The 25177-nt window shown below is 35.4% G+C and overlaps 3 protein-coding genes across 44 annotated transcripts in view; 1 reads left to right on the forward strand and 2 right to left on the reverse strand.

Moving 5' to 3' along the window:
* Positions 1-10268, forward strand: part of dlg2 (discs, large homolog 2 (Drosophila)) — a 184557-nt gene extending 174289 nt beyond the window's left edge. For 26 of the 36 annotated variants that reach the window (XM_042732720.1, XM_042732724.1, XM_042732736.1 and 23 more), the window contains 9 exons: positions 400-475; positions 2765-2864; positions 6201-6251; positions 6369-6470; positions 7310-7333; positions 8407-8579; positions 8986-9095; positions 9175-9266; positions 10161-10268. In XM_042732720.1, coding sequence (XP_042588654.1) covers positions 400-475; positions 2765-2864; positions 6201-6251; positions 6369-6470; positions 7310-7333; positions 8407-8579; positions 8986-9095; positions 9175-9266; positions 10161-10267 — 835 coding nt within the window. In that variant the 3' untranslated portion in view covers position 10268. Of the gene's footprint in view, positions 1-399; positions 476-2764; positions 2865-3131; positions 3178-6200; positions 6252-6368; positions 6471-7309; positions 7334-8406; positions 8580-8985; positions 9096-9174; positions 9267-10160 lie in introns of those variants that run through there. The other 10 variants (XM_042732721.1, XM_042732727.1, XM_042732755.1 and 7 more) reach the window with 5 other exon arrangements.
* A 2621-nt stretch (positions 10269-12889) lies between these two features.
* LOC109097334 (HEPACAM family member 2-like) lies at positions 12890-20887 on the reverse strand. 4 transcript variants are annotated; one of them, XM_042732761.1, is made up of 8 exons: positions 17881-18655; positions 16869-17747; positions 16247-16576; positions 15900-16157; positions 15558-15697; positions 15186-15221; positions 15032-15063; positions 12890-14240 (listed from the first exon to the last, which is right to left on the reverse strand). In XM_042732761.1, the coding sequence occupies exons 2-8, from the start codon at positions 16915-16917 to the stop codon at positions 14216-14218; spliced, it is 870 nt and encodes a 289-aa protein (XP_042588695.1). In that variant the 5' UTR covers positions 16918-17747; positions 17881-18655; the 3' UTR covers positions 12890-14215. The 4 variants fall into 4 exon arrangements, with proteins under 4 accessions (XP_042588695.1, XP_042588698.1, XP_042588696.1 ...); XM_042732764.1 differs by lacking the exons at positions 15558-15697; positions 15900-16157; positions 16247-16576; positions 16869-17747; positions 17881-18655 and adding exons at positions 19169-19285; positions 19512-19769; positions 19859-20887; XM_042732762.1 differs by lacking the exons at positions 15558-15697; positions 15900-16157; positions 16247-16576; positions 16869-17747; positions 17881-18655 and adding exons at positions 19169-19309; positions 19512-19769; positions 19859-20887.
* Positions 20888-20973: 86 nt separating this feature from the next.
* LOC109097343 (intraflagellar transport protein 46 homolog) lies at positions 20974-24765 on the reverse strand. Of its 4 annotated transcripts, none has more exons than XM_042732757.1 (12): positions 24649-24765; positions 23852-23945; positions 23697-23773; positions 23470-23627; positions 23228-23302; positions 22291-22384; positions 22084-22212; positions 21876-21994; positions 21717-21783; positions 21573-21633; positions 21406-21491; positions 20974-21223 (listed from the first exon to the last, which is right to left on the reverse strand). In XM_042732757.1, the coding sequence occupies exons 1-12, from the start codon at positions 24670-24672 to the stop codon at positions 21131-21133; spliced, it is 1077 nt and encodes a 358-aa protein (XP_042588691.1). In that variant the 5' UTR covers positions 24673-24765; the 3' UTR covers positions 20974-21130. The 4 variants fall into 4 exon arrangements, with proteins under 4 accessions (XP_042588691.1, XP_042588692.1, XP_042588693.1 ...); XM_042732758.1 differs by having other exon boundaries at positions 23470-23624; positions 24649-24714; XM_042732759.1 differs by lacking the exon at positions 23852-23945 and having other exon boundaries at positions 24649-24709.
* Positions 24766-25177: the final 412 nt, after the last annotated feature.

The raw sequence follows: 25177 nt of genomic DNA on the forward strand, positions 1-25177 counted from the left end.
AAAAAAAAGTTTTGATTATGGTAAGATTTTTTTTTATGTTTTTGAAATAAGTCTCTTAAGTTCACCAAGGCTGCATTTGATTTATCAGAATTATAGAAAAATATATAATATTGTGAATTTGCTATTTAAAATGGCAGTTTTATATCTTAAAATATTTTAAGATGTAATTTATTCCTGTGATAGCAATTCAGTCATTACTCCAGTATTTAGTGTCTCATGATTCTTCAAAAAGCATTCTAATATGCTGATTTGGTGCTTGAGAAACAATTCTTATTATTATTTGTTGAAAACAAACACAAAAGTTTGTGCTGCATAATATTTTTGTGGAAACCATAGGAATGTAGTATAAGTACATTTGTGTAGAACATTTCACTGACTTTGTCTCTATCACTGTGGCAGGGTGGAGAGAAAAGAGAGAGCTCGTCTGAAGACGGTTAAATTCAATGCAAAACCCGGTAGCCTCGATTCTAAAGGGGTAAGTGTTCTATTTGTTGAGTGATTGTCTTTAAAATGGTTTGATCAGTGCCAACATCCCAAATTCAGTTCGCCCCGGTATTCAGGTGTTAGCAGGAAGGGCCCAAAGATTTGATGACAGTTTAGACACAGTTCACCAGCAGCCCCTGTTGTGTCTCTTCACTCATCTAGTGTAATATCTGTCTGTCTCTTCCCTTTCTTCAGTCTATCCGGCTTAGTTTCTGTCGTGCCCTGTCATCTTGAATTTATTTTCCCATTTCAAGTTGTGCTGGTGGGTCATTGAGTCAGTCAGTCAGAGGGAAAGTGTGTGTGTGAGACTGTTCTTCTGCCGCAGTGTGACAGCTCACTCTGAGCTCTTAGCCTCAGTACTGCAGCGAAGCTCACAGAAGTAGCCTCAATATTACGTTTGTACAGAAATGTGTCTCTTAATGCGTCTTTTATGAGATTGGTATTGTAAGGTCATCTGTAGTAAATATTTCTTGTGTTTGTGTTTGAGAGGTGAACTGAATAAAACCGAAGGATGTAGGGTGTATTTTTAGTTCGGCACACAACCGTAGCGCTGTTCAGATTTTTAGCCTTATGATTCCCACTAGTATCCATAGCAACATTGCAGCCGGGCCTGCAAATTTCCCTTGCTTTCTTGTCTCTTGTTTCTCTTTCTTTTTTCTCTCCCTCTGTCTTTTGAAGATGGGAGAGGGGTGGGGGTGTTGGCACTGATGGATTATTTGAGGTTTTTATTTGTGTGGTTTTGTCTTGTGTTAAAATGCACCAACTTGTATATGTATCATTTCAGGTTTATAGGATTTCATTGTTGATTGAAAATGCATTGATTATAGGATTGTTTATGTGCATTATAATAGAGAGGATTAGCATAGTTATGAATATTCCCTTTAATCACTATCAGGGGTGCTATTGGTTTCATTCATACACTGGTAAAATATGAAAATAGACAACCACACACACACACACACACACACACACACACACAAGCAATCAAATTAAAATTATGTATTTATTTTACTGCTAAACATTTATCTGTGAATCTATTTAAGAAATGTCTGGGTTATATTTTACTCCAAGATCATAAGAAAATTTTGTTAGATTTTGTTAGATTTTGTTAATGTTTAAAGACATTTAAGCCTATTTTAAAACCATTGACATTCTTGATAATTAAACATATAAATCTAGATTTTTATTATTGTTATATAAAAAGAATAATAATAAAAATCTAATTCTCAAGTCTGGACACAGTGATTATTTTTTATTAAAGCATTAATTAAATTAATATGATAAAAATACTACAATGATGATTACATACAACCTAAACCTAAAAATTAAACTTTTTTGTTGTTTGTTTCCTATATGGTTTTGCATTACAGAAATGAGTGTTGGATGAAAAGTCATTTCAGTGATATTTCATAATGCAAAAAAAAAAAAAGATATGTTCCTTAAATTAATGAACGGTCCTTAAATAGGCTTGATTTAATATAATTCATATTCATATAATTATATATCCATTTTTTTTCTTTTTTTTTTCTTTTCTTTTAATTTCGGGGTAAAAGATCATCTGGACATATTCTAGTCTGGTTTCACCATCACAGATTGTAATTTATCAGGAAAATGACATTTATATCAGACAGTGTATTGACCTCAGGTTCACCAAATCAGCTAGAAAATCACATTTTAAATCACCTCAGTCACATATATGTTACCTCATTTATTTTTCTTTGCAATTCATAACCTTTTTAAAAACAATTCACCTTGAGAGCATCATAATACTACACACAAGCAGCACAGATTTTGCCCATTTGATCAGCATGGCACCTGTCCTGCATGCTTGTTTTTTTAATATGAGTTTTTTTTTTTTTTTTGAGTCCCATTTGCCTTTGCATGGCACTAAACTAGCTTCAGTTGGTCTTTTGTTTATCATTGTTTACCTCCTTTGTATGTTCATTCCTATTGATCATGTTTTAATTTGAATACATTTGAGCTGTCTAAAAAACAGCTCAGGTGCTATGACGTCATGGACAGCAGGGTTTGGGTCAGCCTTCACAACAAACAAAGATCACCTATTCTGAATCCTCTAAGCACTTTTGGTTCAAGCCCAAAATAATGCAATTAGCATATTTAATATGAGTGAATGATCCTGCCAATAAGAAACAACTGGATGTTTGGTTGTTTCCTAGCTGCTGTCCCTCACGTCCAGCTCCGGTCGTTGTGTTGTTTTTGTCAGCATGATTGTGACAGCGTTTAGAGCCCCCTGTTTGCACCATGCTCTCTCTCCGCACAGTCATTCAGTGAAAAACGTAGAAAGAACTTCATCTTTTCACGCAAGTTCCCTTTCTACAAGAACAAGGACGCCGACGAGCAAGACGGCAGTGACTCGGAACGTAAGTAGCCACAAACGCACGTGCACTCTCACACGTAGGTACATAAAAACAGCACACGCTCACACAAACGCATCCTCGGGGAGGGTTGAGAGGTCTAGGTGTGTGTAGGTAGCTCCAGGAAGCCCATGTCCTCCTTCTTCTGCTGGCGTTACTGCCCACCCCACCAACAACCTTACTGTCTCTCTCTTCCTCTGTCTCTCTGTCTCCCATCCTCTTTCATTCTCTCTCTTCACCCCCCTCGCCTCTCTGATCGGCTGTGTGGTGTAGGACATCTCTGGAATAGGGGAGGACGGGTACGGAGCAAAGACACTGAGTAAGTGTGTTAAGGAATGGCCCCAATACCCCTCTCCCAAGCACATATGTAACATTTCAGTTCAGAATTTTTTTTTTCTTTTCTGTTGCGTCGTCCTAGCCATCTCCAACAACCACAGGCCTGTCTGCATGTCAGAATACTAATGTACATTGGTCCACAGGTTGTAATGTTGTAGGGATTCCTGCATTACCATCCTTAGGTTTATGTGGTAGCTAAAATGATGCATGAACATAACGTGTCAGAATAGTTGTCAGATGTTGTTTGTTTAGTTTGTTTATGTTGTGCTATTTTCTATGTAATGTCTATTGTTTCTGCCATGTGATAAAAAAAATCAAAAAGGGTAACTGTGACTTTTTATCTTACAATTCTGACTCTTTTCACAATCCTGAGAAGAGGCAGAATTGTGAGATAGAAAGCAGCAATTACCTGGTATTATTTTTTTATTTCATGGCAGAGAAAAAAAAACAGATCTACGAGATTTAGGGATGAGTAAATAATAAATACTGATTATCAGACATGATTCAGAACAAATCAGAATATACATTTCTGTTTATGGCTATATCTAGGTTACAATCTAGTCTTTTGTGTTTGTCTTTTATGATGTATCTGCAGTGCTGTGCCAAATGTTGTCTTGTGTTTTAACAATGTTTTTATGTTCTCATCAGGAACATTTAGACAACACAATTATTGAAAGGGAATACACATCAGTCAAACTGAATATTTAGCACTATTCTCAATGAATTGATATTTAATTGTGCCAAGATACAATACGTAGAGAGGGGAAGCGGTAGTTGTTCACAGAAAACAAAGCCGATATATAATAGATAAAAATAGAGGATATTTCTTTTGTGTTTATCTCTCTTCCTCTGTACTGGGTCCCTAATTTAATCTCCTTTGTCTAATTTTATTTTATGCTTGAAACTCAAGTCTAATTTTGTCCAATACAACCAAATTAGACTGTCAAAATTTATAGTGAGCCACTGATAATAATCGTCAACACCCTTGAAAACTACAACGCACTGCTATAAGAAAAAGTTACTGAGTAACCTGATGAACTCAGGTCAGTTTTGTTGGAGATTTAGTACAGTACTCCAGCTCCAGAACATTAGCTGTCAGGTTTTGTACTCATCTTTTGAGTGGCAGGTTTCCAGACTGAGTGTGAATTCAGCTCTCTGGATGAGTTTGTCACTTTGGACAGATTAGGTTTTGCTATGTAATTGTCATATTGCATGATGCTCTTCTAGACAGCCATCGTCAACATAATGAAAGATGACTTGTTTGTTTCCCCTTGGCTGGTAAACAGGATTTGGGGCTTTTATTTAATTTATTTTGGAAATGGACTCACTTGATAACACACTGATGAAAAATGATATGTGCTGTCAGAAAGAATCATTTACAGTTTGTTTGCTATAACATGCAGAAAGATACAAGTTTTAGCCATAAACATTTCAGTTACATTTGAGCAAACATTTAATTAATGAGAATATACATACACTACTCTTACATACTACTTTTTTATGAACGAAGCAAGGATGCATTAAATTGATTAAAGGTTACAGTAACGACATTTCTAATATTACATGTCTAATTCTCTGGTTTCTATTTACCAGGGACTGTTGGGGAAAATGCATTATAGTTTGCACAAAATTATTAAGCAGCACTGTTAATAAGAATGATTGCTGAAAGATTATTTGACACTGAAGACTGGAGTAATGGGTTCTAAAAATTCAGCGCTGCATCTCAGGAATAAATTAAAAGGTTTTTTTATTATTATTATTTAATATTCATATTTTACAATATTACAGTTTTTACTGTTTTTGATCAAATAAATGCAGCCTTGATGAGCATAAGTGCATAAGCATTCTAAAAAACATTACTGATTTGGAACATTATGCATGACCAGCTATGTGAGACTGAACTCAATAATATTTTCATTTGAGTCTGGTGCTAACAAAAGAGCTCCACTCTAATAAGCATAAAATTAGCACATTTAAATATAAGTTAAAAGAATTGTTTTTAATTTTACATTTTATTCATACTATAAAGTGTACATTTTTCTCACCTTTCTTGCTTGAATTGGATCAATAATACTATAAACATGCAGTGTTGCCTTTAGAATGTGGCCAAACAAGAAATATTAGGAGGCAGCAAAGTTAAGTCGTCTGCCTTTTGAAACAGCTTTTTTGTTGTGATTCTACATTTGATGCCTTAAAATTCGCCTCTGTGGGCAGATCATTAGGTTGGTGAACAGATTTCAGAGTATACTTGTGTTTGTAAGGCTTTAAATGGACACAATCCATTTTGTTTATGGCAATAGCTACACAAATAGAGTCCATCTAGCATTTCCACAGCTTCTAAATTGTTCTGGGTAAGAGCGGAGCACTACACAAAACTGATTCATGTATGATTCATTCTCTATAGTTTAATGTTACCACTGCCAATGGGAAAAATGGAAGCTCTGGCTCAGAATAACATGCAATCCTATCTGGGTTTGAATCGATGGATAATAACCATATTGTGTTCCTGCGGCAGCCTGCTTCTGTTCGTCCCAGGGCTAAAAATAAACTCCTCTGGCTCTCCAAGTCCCTGTGTGCGCAGACCACCTCACAACTAGCGTCACTTTGGACTTGGGTTTCCATAATTGGACTATTATATTTAATTAGTATTGCCACTGTCTGAAACTTCAGCCTCATCCTTGATTAAATTGCTTTTTGTTGTCCATCATTGTCCCAAAGCCTTTCTTACGATCCCTTTAATCTCCCAAATGAGCGCTAACTCAATTTTGCCACTGTTTTTCATTTTTCTCTTTTTTAATACAAATGTCCTTGTCAACAAGTACGTAATGACATTACATACTCAGTAACTCATTTACACATCCACTTGAGCTGTGCTCTGAGATGAGAGACCTTGGTGAAGGGCGCACCAAATGTGGCCATCACGATCGCCAGCATTCTGCAAAAAGTAAGCTGAGTCCTATCATAGGCATCCACCCCACTGAGTATGTTTTTCTGTTCTGTTTCCAGGGAGTCAAGAGGAACTGATCCTCTCGTATGAGCCCGTCATCAGACAAGAGAGTAAGTGCCTCTCCACGGTCTCTCATGTTTGAACTGTATGACGTTCACAGTAAGTGTAAATAGATTATGTGATTGGTGTTCAATTTGATTTTCTGTCTGTATTATGTGTTTGAACAGTTAATTATGCCAGACCGGTTATAATCTTGGGGCCTATGAAGGACAGAATCAATGATGACCTCATCTCCGAGTTCCCGGACAAGTTTGGGTCATGTGTGCCACGTAAGTTCCCTACAGAGATCTTGTGCTTCCTATCCTGATGGATAGATTATCAGATAAACTAGACTTTTTTAATGGATCTTCCATTGATTATTGATTATTCATCTTTAGTATGCACAGATTAACCTTCAGTAGAGGCTGACTCAACCAATGTCTTTAAAGAACCCAACTGAGCAATAGTGTGCTGTGATATTCTCACTTGTGCCGTTATGAATTTCAATCGGAGTGTTAGAAAAACTTCCAGCCAGGGTAGTTTGTAGTTATATCCAGTAGTCTTGGGGGTTTGTTAAGCCTTTGTGCTGATGGCAGTTCTGGTGGGGTTCATCAAAATGAGATAGTAAGGTGAGTGGCCTGACCATAAGAGTCTGTGGTGTTCCCTACTGTCCCAGAGTGCTTGTTGTGCAGTTCCCGAAACTTATTTCATTGTGTTGTGACTATCAAATCACTTATTTCAAGGTCTGCTGATTAATGAAGTTCACTAGGTCACTAGTTAGTGAAGTGGTCTAAAGAGTAAACAAAAAATAGCTTGGAGCAAACCTTGAAAGTAACCCTTCTTAATCCATGATTTGTGTTCTAATTTCCCTAAGTTGTATGTTTATTGGGAAAGAGCTTTGTTGGCTTGTGCTACACGTATTAGCCAAAATATTGACAATTCTATACAATATTGTCTTCATCTGAGAAAAAAAAATCCCATATTATAAAAAATCCCATATCATTCTGAGTTTGCTGATGAGTGCCACAGAGCTCTTTCATGTTTTACATCTTAAACATTTTATTTGTTTGTTTTTCAGTTTTTCAGACTTTTATTTAACCGTTTTTGTTTGTTCATAATTTTAAAAAAGCGGCTAACAGTTCTGGTCAAGAAGGTAAGTGAGAATATTAGTCTGCAATGAGCAAGATATGAGTAGAAAATTTAATAGTACTTCCCTGTAGTATACAGTTCATCCAGTCAGTGGGAACTATGGGTATTTCTGCTTAGATCACTGCTGCTGTTCTATCTTTTAGCACAGTATGTCACCCCGAAAGGTAGACATATAGTAGTTTATTTGTATTTGTAAGTAGATTTGCTCTCCGTCCTCTGACAGCTTAAAGGGATACTCCACCCCAAAATTAAAAATTTGTCATTAATCACTTACCCTCATGTCGTTCCAAACCCGTTAAGTATATAACAGTGTCAAGGTCCATAAAAGGTATGAAAGTCGTCGTCAGAATACTCCATCTCCCATCAGACGTGCAATCTGGGTTATATGAAGTGACGGGAACACTTTTTGTAAGCGAAGAAAACAAAAATAACGACTTTATTCAGTAATTCCTTTGTCAACGGTCTCCTCTGTCTCTCCATATCACCGTATACTGTGTATGCTCTTCTGTGTCATCCGCGCCACAAGGATGCGCTGTTTTATTTCAAATCAAAGCTAAATACACATAGAAATAGCGCATCCTTGTGACGCGGATGACACAGAAGAGCATACGTAGCATACGGTGATATCGAGAGACACAGGGGAGACGGTTGACAAAGGAATTGTTGAATAAAGCCATTATTTTTGTTTTCTTTGCTTACAAAAAGTGTTCCCGTCGCTTCATATAACACCAAGTTTGCACGTCTGATGGCAGATGGAGTATTCTGACGTCGACTTTCATACCTTTTATGGACCTTGACACTGTTATTTACTTGGCAGTCTATGGGACAGTCTCAAACCTCCAGGTTTTCATCCAAAATATCTTAAATTGTGTTCCGAAGATGAACGGAGCTTTTACAGGTTTGGAACGACATGGGGGTAAGTGATTAATGACAAAATTTTCATTGTGGGGGGAGTATCCCTTTAAGGTATTTCACATGGACAAGTATGTAAATAATATTGATGATTTATATGTGTTTTAGAACCGACTACGTAAGTCTTATAAAATAAAAGCCTGGATTGTTTTTAACCAATTCCAGATACTACCAGACCAAAGCGGGATTATGAAGTTGACGGGAGAGATTATCACTTTGTGATTTCACGAGAGCAGATGGAGAAAGACATCCAAGAGCACAAGTTCATCGAGGCTGGACAGTACAATGACAATCTGTACGGAACCAGTGTCCAGTCTGTCAAATACGTGGCTGAGAGGGTCAGTGCTTGCTGTGGTTTTACAACCACAACATTGCCATGAAGTCTGCTTACTTCCTTGTTATTATTGTTACTCTTATTTCTTATATATATGTTGTGGTTTATTATTATTTGAATGCTTTTAAAGCACTTTGAATTACCATTATGAATGAAATGTGGTGTATAAATAAGCTTGCCTTGCCTATCATAGATTTTACAATTTGTGATGTGTAGCTAGTTTAGCATGTTCCAGATGTATATTACTTGTGAGTACAGAGTCAAACTAAATGTTAGGGGCCATCATTCACAACACTTGATCTTGCCGAACCTCTTTTAACTGTAAAACACTTGAATGTGTCTTTTGTGAGCGACCCCTTACTCTACTGTTCAGCTTCCCAGCATTAAGCAAGTCCTTTTTGCTTTTCTAGGGAAAACACTGCATACTTGACGTGTCTGGGAATGCTATAAAACGACTACAAGTAGCACAACTCTACCCTATTGCCATCTTTATAAAGCCTAGATCCATCGAGTCCTTAATGTAAGTTTCCCACACATCTCTATGATGACGTATATATGTAATAAATGTCTGACACACTTCTAAAACCTGTGCGTTTCAGGGAGATGAATAAGAGATTGACAGAGGAACAGGCCAAAAAGACGTACGACCGTGCTATGAAACTGGAGCAGGAGTTTGGCGAGTATTTCACAGGTAACAGAAAAGTTCCTAATCCTTCCAGAGGACCAGAGAGGCACCTTTATGCTCAGATATCACCTCATTTGCATATTCTGATAGTCTCTTGCATATGCATTACCTCAGTGGCCAACCACTGCAGCCTGTTACATCCATCATGTTTGACAGCAGAGCCATAGAACTGAAACACATCAACTTTCTCTTGAAATTTGCATTAGCTTGACCCCCGTGAGTCTGTATGGAGGATTATGAAGAAGCATGCAGCGACATGATGATTAATTTGAGGATTTTTTTGACCCATGTGACTATGCTGCTGCTGCAACATATATATATATATATATATATACATATATATATATATATATATATACATATATGTATATATATATATATACATATATGTATGTATATAGATATATATATATATATATATATATATACATACATATATATATATATATATATATATATATATATATATATATATATATATATATATATATATATATATATATATATATATATATATATATATATATATATATTTTTTTTTTTTTTTTTTTTATTCCGCTGCTCTGCATCTGCAAGAAAGCTCCCGGAAGAGATTTAAAAAGTGTGTTGCTTTACTAATAATGCTGTGTACTTAAATAGAAGAGCTATTTTGCTTATCAGAAAAAAGAAAATATATTTTTAAACAAAAAAAGCTGCATAACTGCTTTTTTAGATATTCTGTTGCTGGGTAAAATGGCTATTCTTACAAGAAGAATCCATGAACAATAAAGTGGCTAATGAGCCATAAAGTTCAAAAACTATCATTATGAAGCTTTCATCAGGGTTTCTTACCTCTTGTGGTGCAAAATGAAAAAGACGCTGAGAATCTTTTAACATCAGCTCTTTCTCTTTTTCTTTCAGCGCTGGTTCAAGGGGACACACTAGAGGACATTTATAGCCAGTGTAAGATGGTGATAGAGGAACAGTCTGGACCTTACATCTGGATTCCCTCAAAAGAAAAACTATAAAGAAAAATAATCACCTTACCCTGGCAGGGACCTTGGACTGGGAAAAAAAAACACACATAGGAATAATTTGTAATATAATATAAATTATTATTTATGGCAATGTTTATTGTTAACTCTTACAGTGATTTTTTTTTTTCCGTTTGTTTGTTTGTTTGTTAATTTTACTTTGCATTTTTCACTTTCAATATGAATGTTCCTGAATGTACACCACAAAGTGTTAGAAGCATTTTTGGTCTCAACAAAAAAAGTGGACTCTTTGTTTGTATATTTATTGGTTAGCTTTTTAATTTAAAAAAAAAAAGAAACAAAATTTAGCGCTGAGTATTCTTCTTCAAACAATCTTCGGTTGGGATTTTGAGCAGGAGGTCAAGGAAGTAGGTCAGATCATCACAGATGTTTTCCACACACCATCACCACCTCCAAAAAAAAAAAAGGAAAAAAATCAATGTTGATAATAGCTTTCTTCACTTTTCACCCAATCATTTGGTTTCACACACCTCCCAGACTCATTTCACAAACTCTCTAGCATCTATGCACTCCTGTGGCTAACAACACACACTTTGATTGTGTTGCTTTTTGTTGTATTATTTTGATAATTTTGTTTTGTACAGACATCCATTTTTTTTTTTGTTTTTGGAAGATTTAGTTCCAATTGTACATTATTTCTAATTGATCCTTTGAGAAAGAATCTTGTGATTTTAAGATGCTTTAGTGTAAATGGATAAGTGGATTTGACTAGCTGTAGGAAATATAACACTATATTTTGCTATTTATATTGAAAGAGGACACAGCAACACAGAAAATATTTATAAAGATTATATCTATAACATTGTCTAAAAAATCATTTTGGGAAAGAGATTTTACTCTGGTACTGCTCTATCATATTGTGTCGTCGCTGTTGTGTTGGTGAGAGTGAAAGGTAATGAGTGCATGTTTTCCCTAAACAAAATGCCACCGTATCTGTCCAGTTCCGGAATCCGAGAGTTCTGAAATCCTTAACTCGACTTTAATTGGCTGAGGATTCAACTGAATGCGAATTGAGTGCATTTCAGCTTTGTTCAGATAACAGGAAGATGTTTGTGAATCATTGTTCTGCCTCCCTCAAGCACCCTCTAAAGTGTTTACAGTACCTCAACTACAGTTCAGAGAGAAATGAGGGTGAAAGGGACAAGGTCTGCAAGCAGTCAGGTCTTAAAAGCTTTTAAGTAAATGTAGTGTTTCATTTAAGTTTATTTTTTCCATTTTGGCATGCTTTACACTTGTGAACATGACCTTGGCTTCCTGTCCACACATTCACGCTGCATACTTATGTCATATTGCCCTTTCCCGTCCTTCTACATTAATAGTAAAGCTCTCGCCATTCATGGAAACTACAAATGCCAAAAGCCATTAACTCTGCTCACTTGTTTCAAATGCAGGGGGGAATTATTTGTTGCAATATTTATTGGGAGATGATACAGCATGGTTCTGTGGCAAGAGTCTTTTGACCTACTGGTCACCACTTGCCTTAAAAAAAGGGAAGAGGCTTTTTGGGCCAGATAGACATTTTTTAATGCTTTCTTGAAGACTGAGCACTTTTGTATATTTGAAAACTTATTCACAGATTGTGTTCAACCAGATGGTGGACACAGAGGGGGATTTTCAGAAGAGAGAGACTGAATATCAAAGTGAAGCTTTTAATGGTGTAATATGAAATTTCTTTGAATAACAATAGATAATGTATATGTTATTATGACAATGTAAACCATGGATGGCATCAGTGACTATCAGAATATAAATTGAACATTTTAAATGCTGTGAAATTATTTTCTTCTCTTCTACATGTGTAGTTTTTCTCCTTATTCAATGTGATTGTTCTATCATTTGTAGCATATCATTTTATTAATTTAGTAATGCACACAATGGATCATGAGAGCATCTCGCTGGATTTGGGGTACCCTTTTTGTTAAAAATATTTGCATTTAAATCTATTTGTATTATTAGGTAATCAAAAGTGAATCTCAAATACTGATGCTGTAGCTTTAATGAAAATCAAAACCCTGCAGATTGTACGCACTTGAACAGGCTCTCTAGAGCCTTATGGTGCTCATAGTCTGATTTGGTTCATTAATTCCAAGTGAATGTTCAGCGTAGTCAAACGTGCTGAAATGGGGTTGTTTTTGTCTCAGGGTTGCCAAATAGGGCTTAATCACTGATATTAAACCTTCGGATCAGAGTGCATCTGTTCATCACACAAATCTCAAATGTGTTATTCCTGATACCTGCGTTGCATTTAGTCCTTTGTTCTGGAGCATATGTGTCCGATTTCGCTTTGTGATTTATTTATCCCCAAACAACCGATGCAAATTATTTTCCACACATTATTATTTTGTTTTTCCTGAATCCCAAATGATATGTGCAATTTTGTATATAAATATCTGTTTGCACTTATTGTAGTTGTATAGGAGAGCTTTAATTAACACTGTCCCCCAAACCTCTCTGTTTTTTCTATTTATATCACAGGAGATTAAAGTTAAATTATTAAACACTTACATCCCCCTTCTGTTTGTAGGTATCATTTCCCAGCATTCCATGGGTGTAACAATTAAAGCACACTTAGAAAAAGTGAGACTGTACTTCATGTCTGTTAAAAGGAAATAGTTTTATTTTTATTTCACTGTTTTTTTTTTCTTTTGGCTTTTCTGAAGGAAAAACTAAGAAAGGAACCTATTCTTTGCATCCTGTTGCAGTATGTATTCCTGGTTGCTTTGAGGAATCTCAATAAAGACATTGCTTTAGGTATACATGAAGGTACTCTATAAAATGTAAATAAAAGATTTGATGAGACATTTACACTCTTCAGAAGATTGACAGCTGTCTCTCAAATGCTTTGACTTGTTTTGGTCTCTTATTGTGCACTGCGAGAGTGCATCTAGACCTCCTTTCCGACAACTAGATTTGCCTTTTAACATGAGTTAACCTGCTGCTGACTCCATGATATGATATGGTATGTCATAATTGATAAACAGAACCTTTAACAGAGTTTTTCATGCAAGACAAACCACTTTGTTCTGAAAGGCTCAAGTCATTTATCTAATCACTGTGTATGACAGTCACTAATGCGTGTGGGGTGGACACTTACAACCTCTCAATGTTTGCATACTTAAGTGTCACTTTAAACATTGTTTCCTTGACATTATTGAAAGACGCTGAAGTACTCAGTGAAGTCCTTTTATTATGTACTTATCCAGTCCATATAGTGTGTACAAGCTGTACATGATCCAGTGCCAAGTGCAAGAGAGGAAACATGTTGCTATTTTTCAGAATGATGCTTATTGAATGTAATTGAAATCGTGAAACTGTTATTTTTAAGATGCATTAATTTGTCCATCCAAAAATTTTTGCTTTTTCTGTGTCTTTGTAATAATTGGAAAACAATCAAGGTTAAAAGTGGTAGAGCTGCTACACTCTAACAAATAAGGTGTACTTTTAAAAAACTAATATTTACATTTAAGGTACTAATATGCACCACTTAGGGGTAAATAAGGTACAAGGTTATACCTTTTAGATTTTGTACCTTGATGCAACTCCAGTGACAGCTTTGTACCTTTTTTCTGAGTGTATGGTTTCAGCGGTTTTTGCTGCCCTCTAGTGGTTGATCAGGATGTAACGTGTTTTTTCACCCGCTGCTTATAAATCTGTAGCACTTCTAAATTGCACTGCACCAGATTCATGAATATGAAAGTAAGTTAGTATTCGCTGGTTTCGCGCCAACATGTTTTATAGTCTCTTATTTCAGTTGTCACTCCTCTCCAGCTTCAGGACATGCTGTGGACTCTTCATTAGAGACACGTTCCCTGCATGCGGGTCCGACCTCAGAGTAACCAAAGTCCTCCAAGTGAGCTGCAGCGGAGGCCTGACCGCTCTCTTTCGGCTTAATGAAGTCTGTGTAGACGTACGGTAAAGGAGTCACCTCTTCATAGCCAGGTATTTCCTGAGAGACAGGAGTGGTCGGTGTAAACGGGTGTTATTAATAGGGGTTTGTTTCATGACTTAAAGACCCAATGAAATGACTTAACATTTAGGCTTACTGACTACCTCAAATTGTCAGAATATTAAGCACAAAATTAAATATTTAAGTGCCACACAACAGGACAAAAGCAATATTTAAAGCTTTTAATGCTATATACAGAAATGTTATGTTTATTATTGGTTATAATATTATAGTCTATTAATATTATAATTAGATGTGTTTGCCAGTTATTAGAAATATGACAGAAAGAGTCAATATCTACTGAAAGCTTGATTTGTTGCATGCATTAGCTTATAGAGGCCTCAAATGTATTATGAAATTAAAGCCAAAACACTTTTTTTTTGTACTTTCATGGGGTCTTTAAGATAATTAAGGTGGAGCCTTAAATGTCATCATATTAGTGTGTACTAAATTCATTGTTACACATCCCTGCTGAAAGAAAAGAGGCTATCACAGAAATTCTAATGGTTTCCACTACAAATACCATTACAAACTTTAAAAACCATCAACTTTTAACGATTAAAACCATAAAAAAAAAAAAAAAAAAAAAAAAAAAAAAAAAAAAATGTCTTCCTGTAGTGTGTTTTGGGACATATTCCATTAGGATTTAGTGGTTTTAACAAGCCACCAGTAGAGACCAACAGGGTCCATTACAACCAGTAAAACCATTACAAATTTTGTGAAGGTGTCTAGTGTTTTGTTTTGTTATTTCAGCAGGGATCTGTTTATTAATACTTTTGATTGTCTATTACCTGATAAATACCAAGGTCAATGGCTGCACCCCCTGTGAAGTATATTTCACAGATATTATACAATTACAATTGGTATATATATTTAATTATAATTATATAATTAATACATTTATAGATTAATAAGTTTATAGATAGATAGATTCATTTTTAATACCTTCATCTGTAGTTCTGCCATTTTCTGCTCTTTGCCCTAAAAATATAACAACAGTAAAACATTCTGTACAAAATAGAAATGAAATGCAGCAATTTCTGTAATTGTATGTTATGTTTTATGTAAACTGCTGAATAGCTGGGGATTTTTTAAAGGGGGAATTTGTCTGTTTTTGTGTTTCTGTGATTCATGCTTCTTTTTTCAAACTGATGTTTTTGAGAACAATTGGGTGAGAAGTAAGATGCTGAGATTACGTGGTATTGTGGTTCATGAGCTTAGTCACAATAAACCTAACTCATGAAGGATGTAGGTTTCATAAATGAAGAGTTATTATTTTGCTAAAGCAACATTTATGAATTTTGGAGAACATCTTACTGTGATGGTATTTGTAAAGGCAGTAGAACACGATGCACAGTCCCAAAACACAAGTGAGTGTAAGTCCACTTGAAAGCACAGTTTGATCAGACTGAGTTTTATCTCTAGTGCTGTTTCCTGGTTAACACTAGAGTTTTCACCTTAAAAGAAAACCAGAAAATAACATAATTATGCAATGCAGCTTACTTTTTCACAATGTTACTTTCTTTTTAAACATGTCTTATGAATTGCCTTTGTGTTTAAAGGTGTTTTAGTTTTAATTCCTGTCCTAAACAGAATATTACAATCTGGCATCATTTTGCAAATTCATATAAGGTGCACAATGAATGAAGTACTGCTCACCGATAATATATGTGTGCTTTTCTGATTCTCCATATTCATTTGAAGCAATACAGCTGTACGTGCCGTAATCGGAGCTGGTTATGTTGCTGATGTGTAGAGTTTGGTTCTTTTCACTGAACGAGTGTCTGTGTTTCTCTAGAATAGGGACTCCTTCTCTTTTCCACATCAGATGCAGAAATAAACCACTCACTTCACATTTGAGAGTCACAGATGTGCTGGAGTTCCAGGAGAACACAATTTCTGTTGTATTTGGAGCATCTTAAAGTAAAATATGTTAGTGAGCACAAGCACAGCAAAATTAGATGAATTCTACATGAATAAGCTTGACTCTGATTTGTCTGACTTACATTGAATAATTAATGTAAAGTTTAGGTGTTTTATAGTTCCATCTCCTGTAACTATATTTTCGGTGAAGACTCCTTCATCCCTTGCTGTCACGCTCTCCAGAATGAGGGTGTTGTTGTTTAAATAGAAATGAGCTGTTCCACAGCATTGACTGTATGAAGCATTGGATGTGGTATTTGTTTTTTTAATACATAGACATTTTATCGATCCCTTTCGTTTGATCCATTCCACTGAATTCAGAGAATCAGCAGTATGTTGATCAAGTTTCTCTCCAGTGAGCTCAACACGACTGTATAGACCCGTCTTCACTTCTTTGACTTTAATTTCTCTCACTGTCAATATGTATGTTTGTTATTATTAATAAATAAATACTTTTGAATGAAAGATAAACTATATCTTATAAATGACTATACATGTAAATGTAGTAACTGGCCTAAAGAGATGAAGTTAAAGTAAACTTTTAAGTAGTACTTTAAGTAAACATCACATATATACTACATATCTAGCTTTTTAAAATGTATTCGATGTATGTATTACAAACCACATATGCATTAATAATAATAATAATAAAAAACAGAAATACTGCAATAATTATTAGCTATAGAATTTATTAGCCATACTTACCAAATACAGCAAAGAAAAACAGCCAAATATGAATGAAACATCCAGGCATCGTAAGTCAGGAGTTAGACTTAATAATCTTGTAGTTAAATTAGCATTTTATTAACATTGGTAACCTTAAATCCAAACCATCTGTCAAATCTGTAGATCTAGTTTTTGTGACACGCTTCAATGCACTCGGAGTTTAAACTGCTGTCACCTCACAGTAAAAAATAGTCACCAAAAACCACGACAGGAAAATAAAAAGCGGTTCGAAAAAGGAAGAAGGCAGGGCTAGTTTTATTCAAATTATATATTAGACAACACTTCTTGTGCATGTTTGATATTGTATACATCAGACCAATTACTAATTCATGAAAAAGACATCTTGCCAGCGTATTATTTAAATGTCTTAAACTGATTATGGCTATAATGTCATCTTGCTGTGCTAAATCACCAGATGCCTTTCGTGTATAGTGTTGAATCAGTTTAATTAAGCCTTTTTTTACTGGATATTTATTTATACAGTACCTACTGTTATTTAACATTATATTTACTAATGAAAGCTAGAGTCTGAATCCCCTAATACTAAATGTAGTGATATAAAACATCTGTTAATGTAAGAAGTGAAGTCAAACAAGGAAACCCATTATCCTCTGGTTTTACCCTTTAAAACAAGTCTGCTAAACATAAACATATGAAGAATTCACACAATATGAGACGCAGAACAATGTAACTTCACAGCTTCAGCTGGCGACACAACAGCTAAGAATGAAACAGGATGTAAGAAAATAGGCCATGAAGGAGACTTCAGTCCAAAGTGAGTCTTTCTAATTCTGCAGTGGCTGTACGTGAAGCAGGCGGTGTGTCGGATTTCTGGCCCTCCGCTACAGATTTAAAGTGCTGATCACAGGAGAAACAAAACAAGCTCATCAAAAATACAACCCAGAACTGAAACATTTAAAATCCTGTGCTTTAGAAAAAAAAAAAAAAAGTAAATAAATGCCACTTAATACAAATAATGCAAAACATGTACCTCAGCATTTGCAGATTGTGAAAAACATTTTTTATTATTTAATGTAATATTGTAGAATATCATTTGTCCTCTCCAGCTTCAGGACGTGGTGTGGACTGATCATTAGTGACCCAATACAAAACAACGGTTTCTTCCCTGCCTGTGGGTCTGACCTCAGAGTTACCAAACTCTTCAAAGTGTTGCGCTGCAGCTGAGGCCTGACTGCTCTCTTTCAGCTTAATGAAGTCTGTGTAGACGTACAAGACGGAAGTCACCTCTTCAGAGTCAGGTACTTCCTGAGAGACAGGAGTTTTCAGCGTATACAGGTATATTAGCAATTATATAAATATATAAATCAGAATTAATTCCACTGGACACAAAGAGTTTGTTATTTGACTTAAAGATCCCATAAAATTACTTTAGGATTGTGTTTGTGACATTTTAGGGCACTTTATGACCTGAACCATGATTAGGTACTAGCCAAAAGCAGGTGATAACAGGATGAGGAAACATTCTCATTTTGAAGAGCATTTTATTGGATGAAACTGTGTACACACTCATCAAGTGCAAGATGAGTCATCAATATTGTTTGTTTTCCTGTAAGTGGAAGAAGAATGTGTATATGGGCTTAAAGCTAATGTGTACTGGCATAGAGGCATTTAAGCTAACAGACATGGAATAACAGCCACAAAACTGCAGTATTTATTTTTATGGGATCTTCAAGTTAAAGATAATTAATGTTTATCATATTAATGTCCATCAAAATGTGTATACTGTAATCATTATTTATCTGTTTATGTCTTTTTGTGCATTACCTGATGAATTCCATGGACATTGTCTGCATCTCCTGTGTATTAAAGAGTAAGGTTATAACTTATAAGATGCTGTATAATATTAGTTGCAGCTCAGAATCTTTTTTTTTTTAAACATTCATCTTTAGTTCTGCCAATGTCCACTCTTTGGCCTTAAAAGTACATCAAATGTAAAATACACTACACAAAATCTAATTTTACACAGTGCATTTTATAATACTATACATGCTATATATTTCAGGATAGTCTGCAGAGTAGCTGGTGAGTTTTGTTGAGAAGAAATTTGTCTGTTTTTTTGTCTGTGGTTCATACTACGCTTCCTTTGAGAATATCTGAGTGAGAACTGAGATGTTAAGATTACGTGGTATTGAGACTGATAAACTGAGGCACAGAATAAACCTAAATCATGGAGGTTGTGGGTTTCATAAACTAAGAGTTATTATTTTGATAAAGCAACATTTAATAACATTGATAATGTGTTTGGGAGAACATCTTACTGTGATGGTATTTGTAAAGGCAGTAGAACACGATGCACAGTCCCAAAACACAAGTGAGTGTAAGTCCACTTGAAAGCACAGTTTGATCAGACTGAGTTTTATCTCTAGTGCCATTTCCTTGGTTAACACTAGAGTTTTCACCTTAAAAGAAAACCAGAAAATAACATAATTATGCAATGCAGCTTACTTTTTCACAATGTTACTTTCTTTTTAAAGATGTCTTATGAATTGTCTTTGTGTTTAAAGGTGTTTTAGTTTTAATTCCTGTCCTAAACAGATTATTACAATCTGGCATCATTTTGCAAATTCATATAAGGTGCACAATGAATGAAGTACTGCTCACCGGAAATATATGTGTGCTTTTCTGATTCTCCATATTCATTTGAAGCAATACAGCTGTACGTGCCGTAATCGGAGCTGGTTATGTTGCTGATGTGTAGAGTTTGGTTCTTCTCACTGAACGAGTGTCTGTGTTTCTCTAGAATAGGGAGTCCTTCTCTCTTCCACATCAGATGCAGAAATAAACCACTCACTTCACATTTGAGAGTCACAGATGTGCTGGAGGTCCAGGAGACCAGAATTTCTGTTGTATTTGGAGGATCTTAAAGTAAAATATGTTAATGAGCACAAGTACAGCAAAGTTAGATGAATTCTACATGAATAAGCTTGACTCTGATTTGTCTGACTTACATTGAATAATTAATGTAAAGTTTAGGCGTTTTATAGTTCCATCTCCTTTAACTATAGTTTCAATGAAGACTCCTTCATCCCTTGCTGTCACGCTCTCCAGAATGAGGGTGTTGTTGTTTAAATAGAAATGAGCCGTTCCACAGCATTGATTGTATGAAGCATTGAATGTGTTTTTTTTTGTAATACATAGACATGTTATCGATCCCTTTCGTTTGATCCATTCCACTGAATTCAGAGAATCAGCAGTATGTTGATCAAGTTTCTCTCCAGTGAGCTCAACACGACTGTATAGGCCCGTCTTCACTTCTTTGACTTTAATTTCTCTCACTGTCAATATGTATGTTCATTATTATTAATTAACAAATAATTCTGAGTGAAAGATACTATATCAATAAAATTATACAATAAAAGTTAAATTTAGTAAATGGCTAACAGATTAAATTATTGTCGGCCATTAAGTAAACATCATATATGTAATATATCTAGCTTTTGAAAATTCTAAACATAATTTATTATCTAGCCATAAAAATTATTAGCCATACTTGCCCAATATAGCAAAGAAAAACAGCCAAACATGAAGGAAACCTCCAAGCATCGTAAGTCAGGAGTTAGACTTCTTGATCTAGACTCTTGTAGCTAAATTAGTATATTATTTGATTCAAAACTGCTGTCACCTCAGAGTAAAGAATATCCACTAAAAACCATGACATGAAAATAAAAAGCAGTTAGAACAAGGAAGAAGGCAGGGCTTTTACAGATAACAAATCAAACAACATGTCATGTACATTTCACACAGTATATCAGACCAATAACCAAATCATTAAAAAGACAACTTGCTCTGGTTCAGTGTATTATTTAAATCTCAAAAACTGATTATGGTTTATATATTATATATATTTATATCATCCTACTTTGCTAAATCACCAGATGCCTTTCAGCGTTTAGTGTTAAATCAGTTAAATTCAGTATTATTTGTATTGGATATTTATACCGTTCGTACTGTTATTTAACAGTACATAGAGTCTAGATCATAAATCATCTATTAGAGTTAAGAGTTAAACAACCCATCATGGAGCACATTTGATGATTTTTGAAGACACATTTCCAGTCAACAGTTTGAGGAAATGAGTTTTTACTAAAACAAGTCTGCTAAACATAAACATATGAAGAATTCACACAATCTGAAAATAGAATGTAACTTTACAGCTTCAACTGGCGACACAACAGCTAAGAACGAAACAGGATGTAAGAAAATAGGCCGTGAAGGAGACTTCAGTCCAAAGTGAGTCTTTCTAATTCAGCAGTGGCTGTACGTGAAGCAGGCGGTGTGTCGGATTTCTGGCCCTCCGCTACAGATTTAAAGTGCTGATCACAGGAGAAACAAAACAAGCTCATCAATAATACAACCCTGTGCTTTACAAAAAAAAAAAAAAAAATTTAATAAATGCCACTTAATAATAAATAATGCAAAACAAGTAATCAGTATTTTGAGATTGTAAAAAAACTTTTTTATATATATGTAATATTGTAGAATATCTGAAACTAACCTGTGAGTTTTTGAATTCAGCGTAGAGTGTGAACAGCACATGAAGTGAGTGAATCCGGTTCTTGTACACAGGGATGTCCAGGATTCCTGACAGGTTACACTAACAGTCATTTAAAAAAAATATATCAAAAGCATCAAAGATGTAAATTCAAGAAACATGCAACTTACCGCAAATAATGTCGACATACTCTGCCAAATCACAGTCAATATCTGCGGTGGGGAGATTCACCTGATGAGCAGATGGAACAGTGAAAGTGAACATGACTGAATTTGCAGAAAGGTCTTTAAACAACATATTTGAGTGGAGCTAACCTTCCCCAAAAGCTCCTCAAACTCAGGCGGCCATTCTTGCATCAGGCTGTCAATATCTGGCATGGGTCTGAAGAAATATACAAGACTCTTGTTATAAAATGATACAGATGTTGTGTTCTGCTCTCTGGATGTTTTTGGTTGGTTCATGTCAATGTTTGCCTTGTATAGTGTACGGTAGCTGGAGGCTTGGACCGATGCAGCTCACTAATGCTCTCGATCCAGTTGTCTATGGCTTTGGGGTTCTTCTCTGGGTTTTCAATGCTCTTGACTTTCACTTCCTGTGAAACAGATGTGCATCACCTTTCTCATTTCACTTGCTCGGCCAAAATAATCAAAGCGGTCTTCTAGTGCGAGTTTGTGAACTCACAGCAACATTGTGTTGTTTACTGTTCTCTGACAGCCACAGGGAAAGCACTGTTGGGTCTGACTGTTTAGTGCACGGCTCATCCAGAACCAGGAGACCCAGATTGTCAGCCTTCCCATCTGGTCGTGGTACCTGTGGGTTGAACAGAATGATTCAGAAACTAAAAACTGGACACTCAGGTCCGGTTCAGATTTAAAAATTGTCACTCACTTTGAGGAAAGCATCAATGTCCCCCACAGCTGGGATGAAATCAGGGATAAAAGGCTTCAGTTTGTGGTCAAGCTCTATTGTCTGTGGAGTATATCTGAAAGAAACACTCATTTAATAATACCAGTAAGAATCCTTGCGATATCTACAAGTCAAAAGAGTGTACTTTGTGTTTCTTATGTCTCAAAGGTTGATTTTTTTCTGTAAAAGTTCACATTAAAACTGTCTTGAAAACTTTTATTTAATATACATTTAAGCATTTTAAAACTATTTTTTAGATACAAAATAATTGTATTTATATTATAAATTACTTGTACTATATAAACAATTATATTACAATTACCTAAATATTACTTACAGTGCATTTCTAATTTTAGCCAATTTAAAAGTTTTAAAATAGTAATTGTGTTTAAATTTTCATAGTTTCCACCACCAACTCAATACATATTTTGAGATGTTCATGTACATCTAGAAAAAAATGACAGAATTCTCCTGTGATGTATGTATAGTCAGTCACTGTTAGACATTGTTAGCCAACAAATTTAATAAATAAGATTTCTTAATGTTGACAGGGTCAAAAGTGCTCATAGTTGAAGAAAGACTAATTTACAGTGTAAAGCTGATGATACACTGGGCAACTTTTAAAGCAATTTTTCCGGCCAACTTTTTTTGAGCAATGTTGCTTGGCCACTTTCCAATTGAGAATGGGTAACAAATCTTATATGGATACTTTAAATCGGTCATGGGCCCTGTGTCTCACCTTGTTGCCCGTTTATGCCAACATTAATCAAAGTTGCCCAGCAACATTGCTCAAAAAGTTGCCCTGTGTCTCATCAGCCTAAGAGTGTTAAAGGTTAGTTTGCCAGATGTTTTTCTGTTTGTGTTTCGGGTGCAGGTGCACATCAGATGCGGTGAAGGTGTGAAGTTGGTGCATGCTAACCTTGTGATGTACTGAAACAGCTCTTTGATCTCAGCTGTCACAGGAAGATGTTCATAATCGGCTGGGTCATATGCACTGCAAGAAATCATCCACACACATCCACAATATTTTCAAAAATAATAAAGTAGCTTTTTGTTTTGAGTAGATATTATAACTACTGTATAATGCTATAAAGTTTCATTAAAACCAATCAATCTATCTCATCTCCGACAGCAGACAGTGTCTCAGATGAGCAGCCCTACCCTTCTGGAGCAGATCCAGGCTCCCCTTCCTCCTCATCAGACTCTGTGTCATCAGAATCATCATCGTCGTCATCATCATCGTCATCCTCCTCCTCATCATCCTCTTCATTATTCTGATTAGTAGCACGAGCTCCAGGTGGCGGCTCTTTCTTTCTCTGCTGTCAGATGTGAACAGGTCATTCAAACTTCATTTTATCCTTTCCCCAAATAAGAGTTAGTGAACTTACTTTAGTGTCCTCTTCTAGTTTATCTCCAGCATAAGTGGCCATGGCGCTCTGCTTCTGTCTGCCTGTCCTCGTGGAAACTGAAATAAAGACATAATGGCATGAAAAACAGTTGATGAATGGTAGGTAAACTGTAAAGAAGTAGTAAACAGTCTGACCTATCTGTCTTGGGGATGGTGTGTGCACGCTGGCCGCCTCCTCTGCATTCACATCAAAACTCTCATCATATGGCTGGTTGGTTTTGAGTTGAATCTGTTTGCAGATATTATTTGCACTTTTTAGTTTTTACTAAAACTGGGGGCTGGTTGCATAAACTTTTTAGACTAATCTTAAATAGTTTTTTTTTTTCCCCTCAAGACTGGTCATAATTTTTAAATTCAGTTATGAAAAGGCAGATTGGTCTTATTTGTATTGGAGAAGTAAGAGTGGTTATCCCCCGGCAACTTCTAATCGGTCAAACTAGTTCTTTAAGACACAGTCTTACCATGGTGGCTAAGTTTATACAACTGGATTCATAACCTAGGGAGATGCCTATCTAGAATGTATTTTTATGAGTCATAGTGATACCAAAACGCTGCTAACTCAGAACATTTCTATGATGCACTAAAATGCTGTCTAGGTAGGCAGCATACTATAAGAAAATCTTTAACTTGCCAGCTGGTTTAGCTGTTTTGCTTTACGGGACTATTATAACCTACCAAAAACCGTTTTAGGAAGCAACTAATAACCAGTATCTTTAAGATTAAATTTTTAGACAAAATGTGACACGCAGACATTAAGGAATAACAATGTTTTACTGTAGCTTGTTGTTTGATGGGAGCGCTACATTGATTAAAAGCTACATCAAATAGCGAGCCAGAAAATACACTACGTTAGTGTCTTGAAGAAATTCTTACGTATTTAACAAGGTTCGCAAGATTCAATTATTGACATTTGCGCAATAATAATAACAAACCTTTTGTCGCTCAGACTTCTCCATGAAAACACGGTGTACTGTTGCCAAGGAAACTTGATCTCGCGAGATGTTCAGCGGAAGTGCGTGAGACAGATGCGAACTCACGGCAGATAACAACTTTAGCTGCCAAAAAAGAGATACATTACTTTTAATGTTTTAAACAACATTGCAAGTTTGTGTATAGTTTAAAGTATTTTATAGATGGATTTTTAAAAAGCCCCCTTTTTATGTATACGGTATTTTCCTAATAAAATAAATTCTCTTTACGTTCTAAAAACAAAAAGAATGTTATGACATTTACATTTAGTCATTTAGCAGACGCTTTTATCCAAAGCGACTTACAAATGAGGACAATGGAAGCAATCAAAAACAACAAAAGAGCAATGATATATAAGTGCGATATTATGAAACATAATACATCAAATATTTCTATTATACGCCCGTTTCCTGTTAATAACATTTCTTAATCCTTATCTAAATCCTTTCAAAGTAATCTTGAGAAAATACAATGATGAAACAAATACAAAAT

Source organism: Cyprinus carpio, chromosome B10, assembly GCF_018340385.1.
Source record: "Cyprinus carpio isolate SPL01 chromosome B10, ASM1834038v1, whole genome shotgun sequence".
Classification (NCBI taxonomy): domain Eukaryota; kingdom Metazoa; phylum Chordata; class Actinopteri; order Cypriniformes; family Cyprinidae; genus Cyprinus; species Cyprinus carpio.

What these genes read in the sequence shown, in the direction of transcription:
- LOC109097334 (XM_042732761.1), bottom strand. Translation starts at nt 16,917, where the DNA reads ATGCCTGGATGTTTCATTCATATTTGGCTGTTTTTCTTTGCTGTATTT. An exon ending in CTTTACATTAATTATTCAAT is followed by an intron (nt 16,158 to 16,246) that starts GTAAGTCAGACA and finishes TTTTACTTTAAG; the next exon opens with ATGCTCCAAATACAACAGAA. An exon ending in CCTTTACAAATACCATCACA is followed by an intron (nt 15,222 to 15,557) that starts GTAAGATGTTCT and finishes TTATATTTTTAG; the next exon opens with GGCAAAGAGCAGAAAATGGC.
- LOC109097343 (XM_042732757.1), bottom strand. Translation starts at nt 24,672, where the DNA reads ATGGAGAAGTCTGAGCGACAAAAG. An exon ending in AGAAGTCTGAGCGACAAAAG is followed by an intron (nt 23,946 to 24,648) that starts GTTTGTTATTAT and finishes ATCTGCAAACAG; the next exon opens with ATTCAACTCAAAACCAACCA. An exon ending in TTGAGGAGCTTTTGGGGAAG is followed by an intron (nt 21,634 to 21,716) that starts GTTAGCTCCACT and finishes TCTGCTCATCAG; the next exon opens with GTGAATCTCCCCACCGCAGA.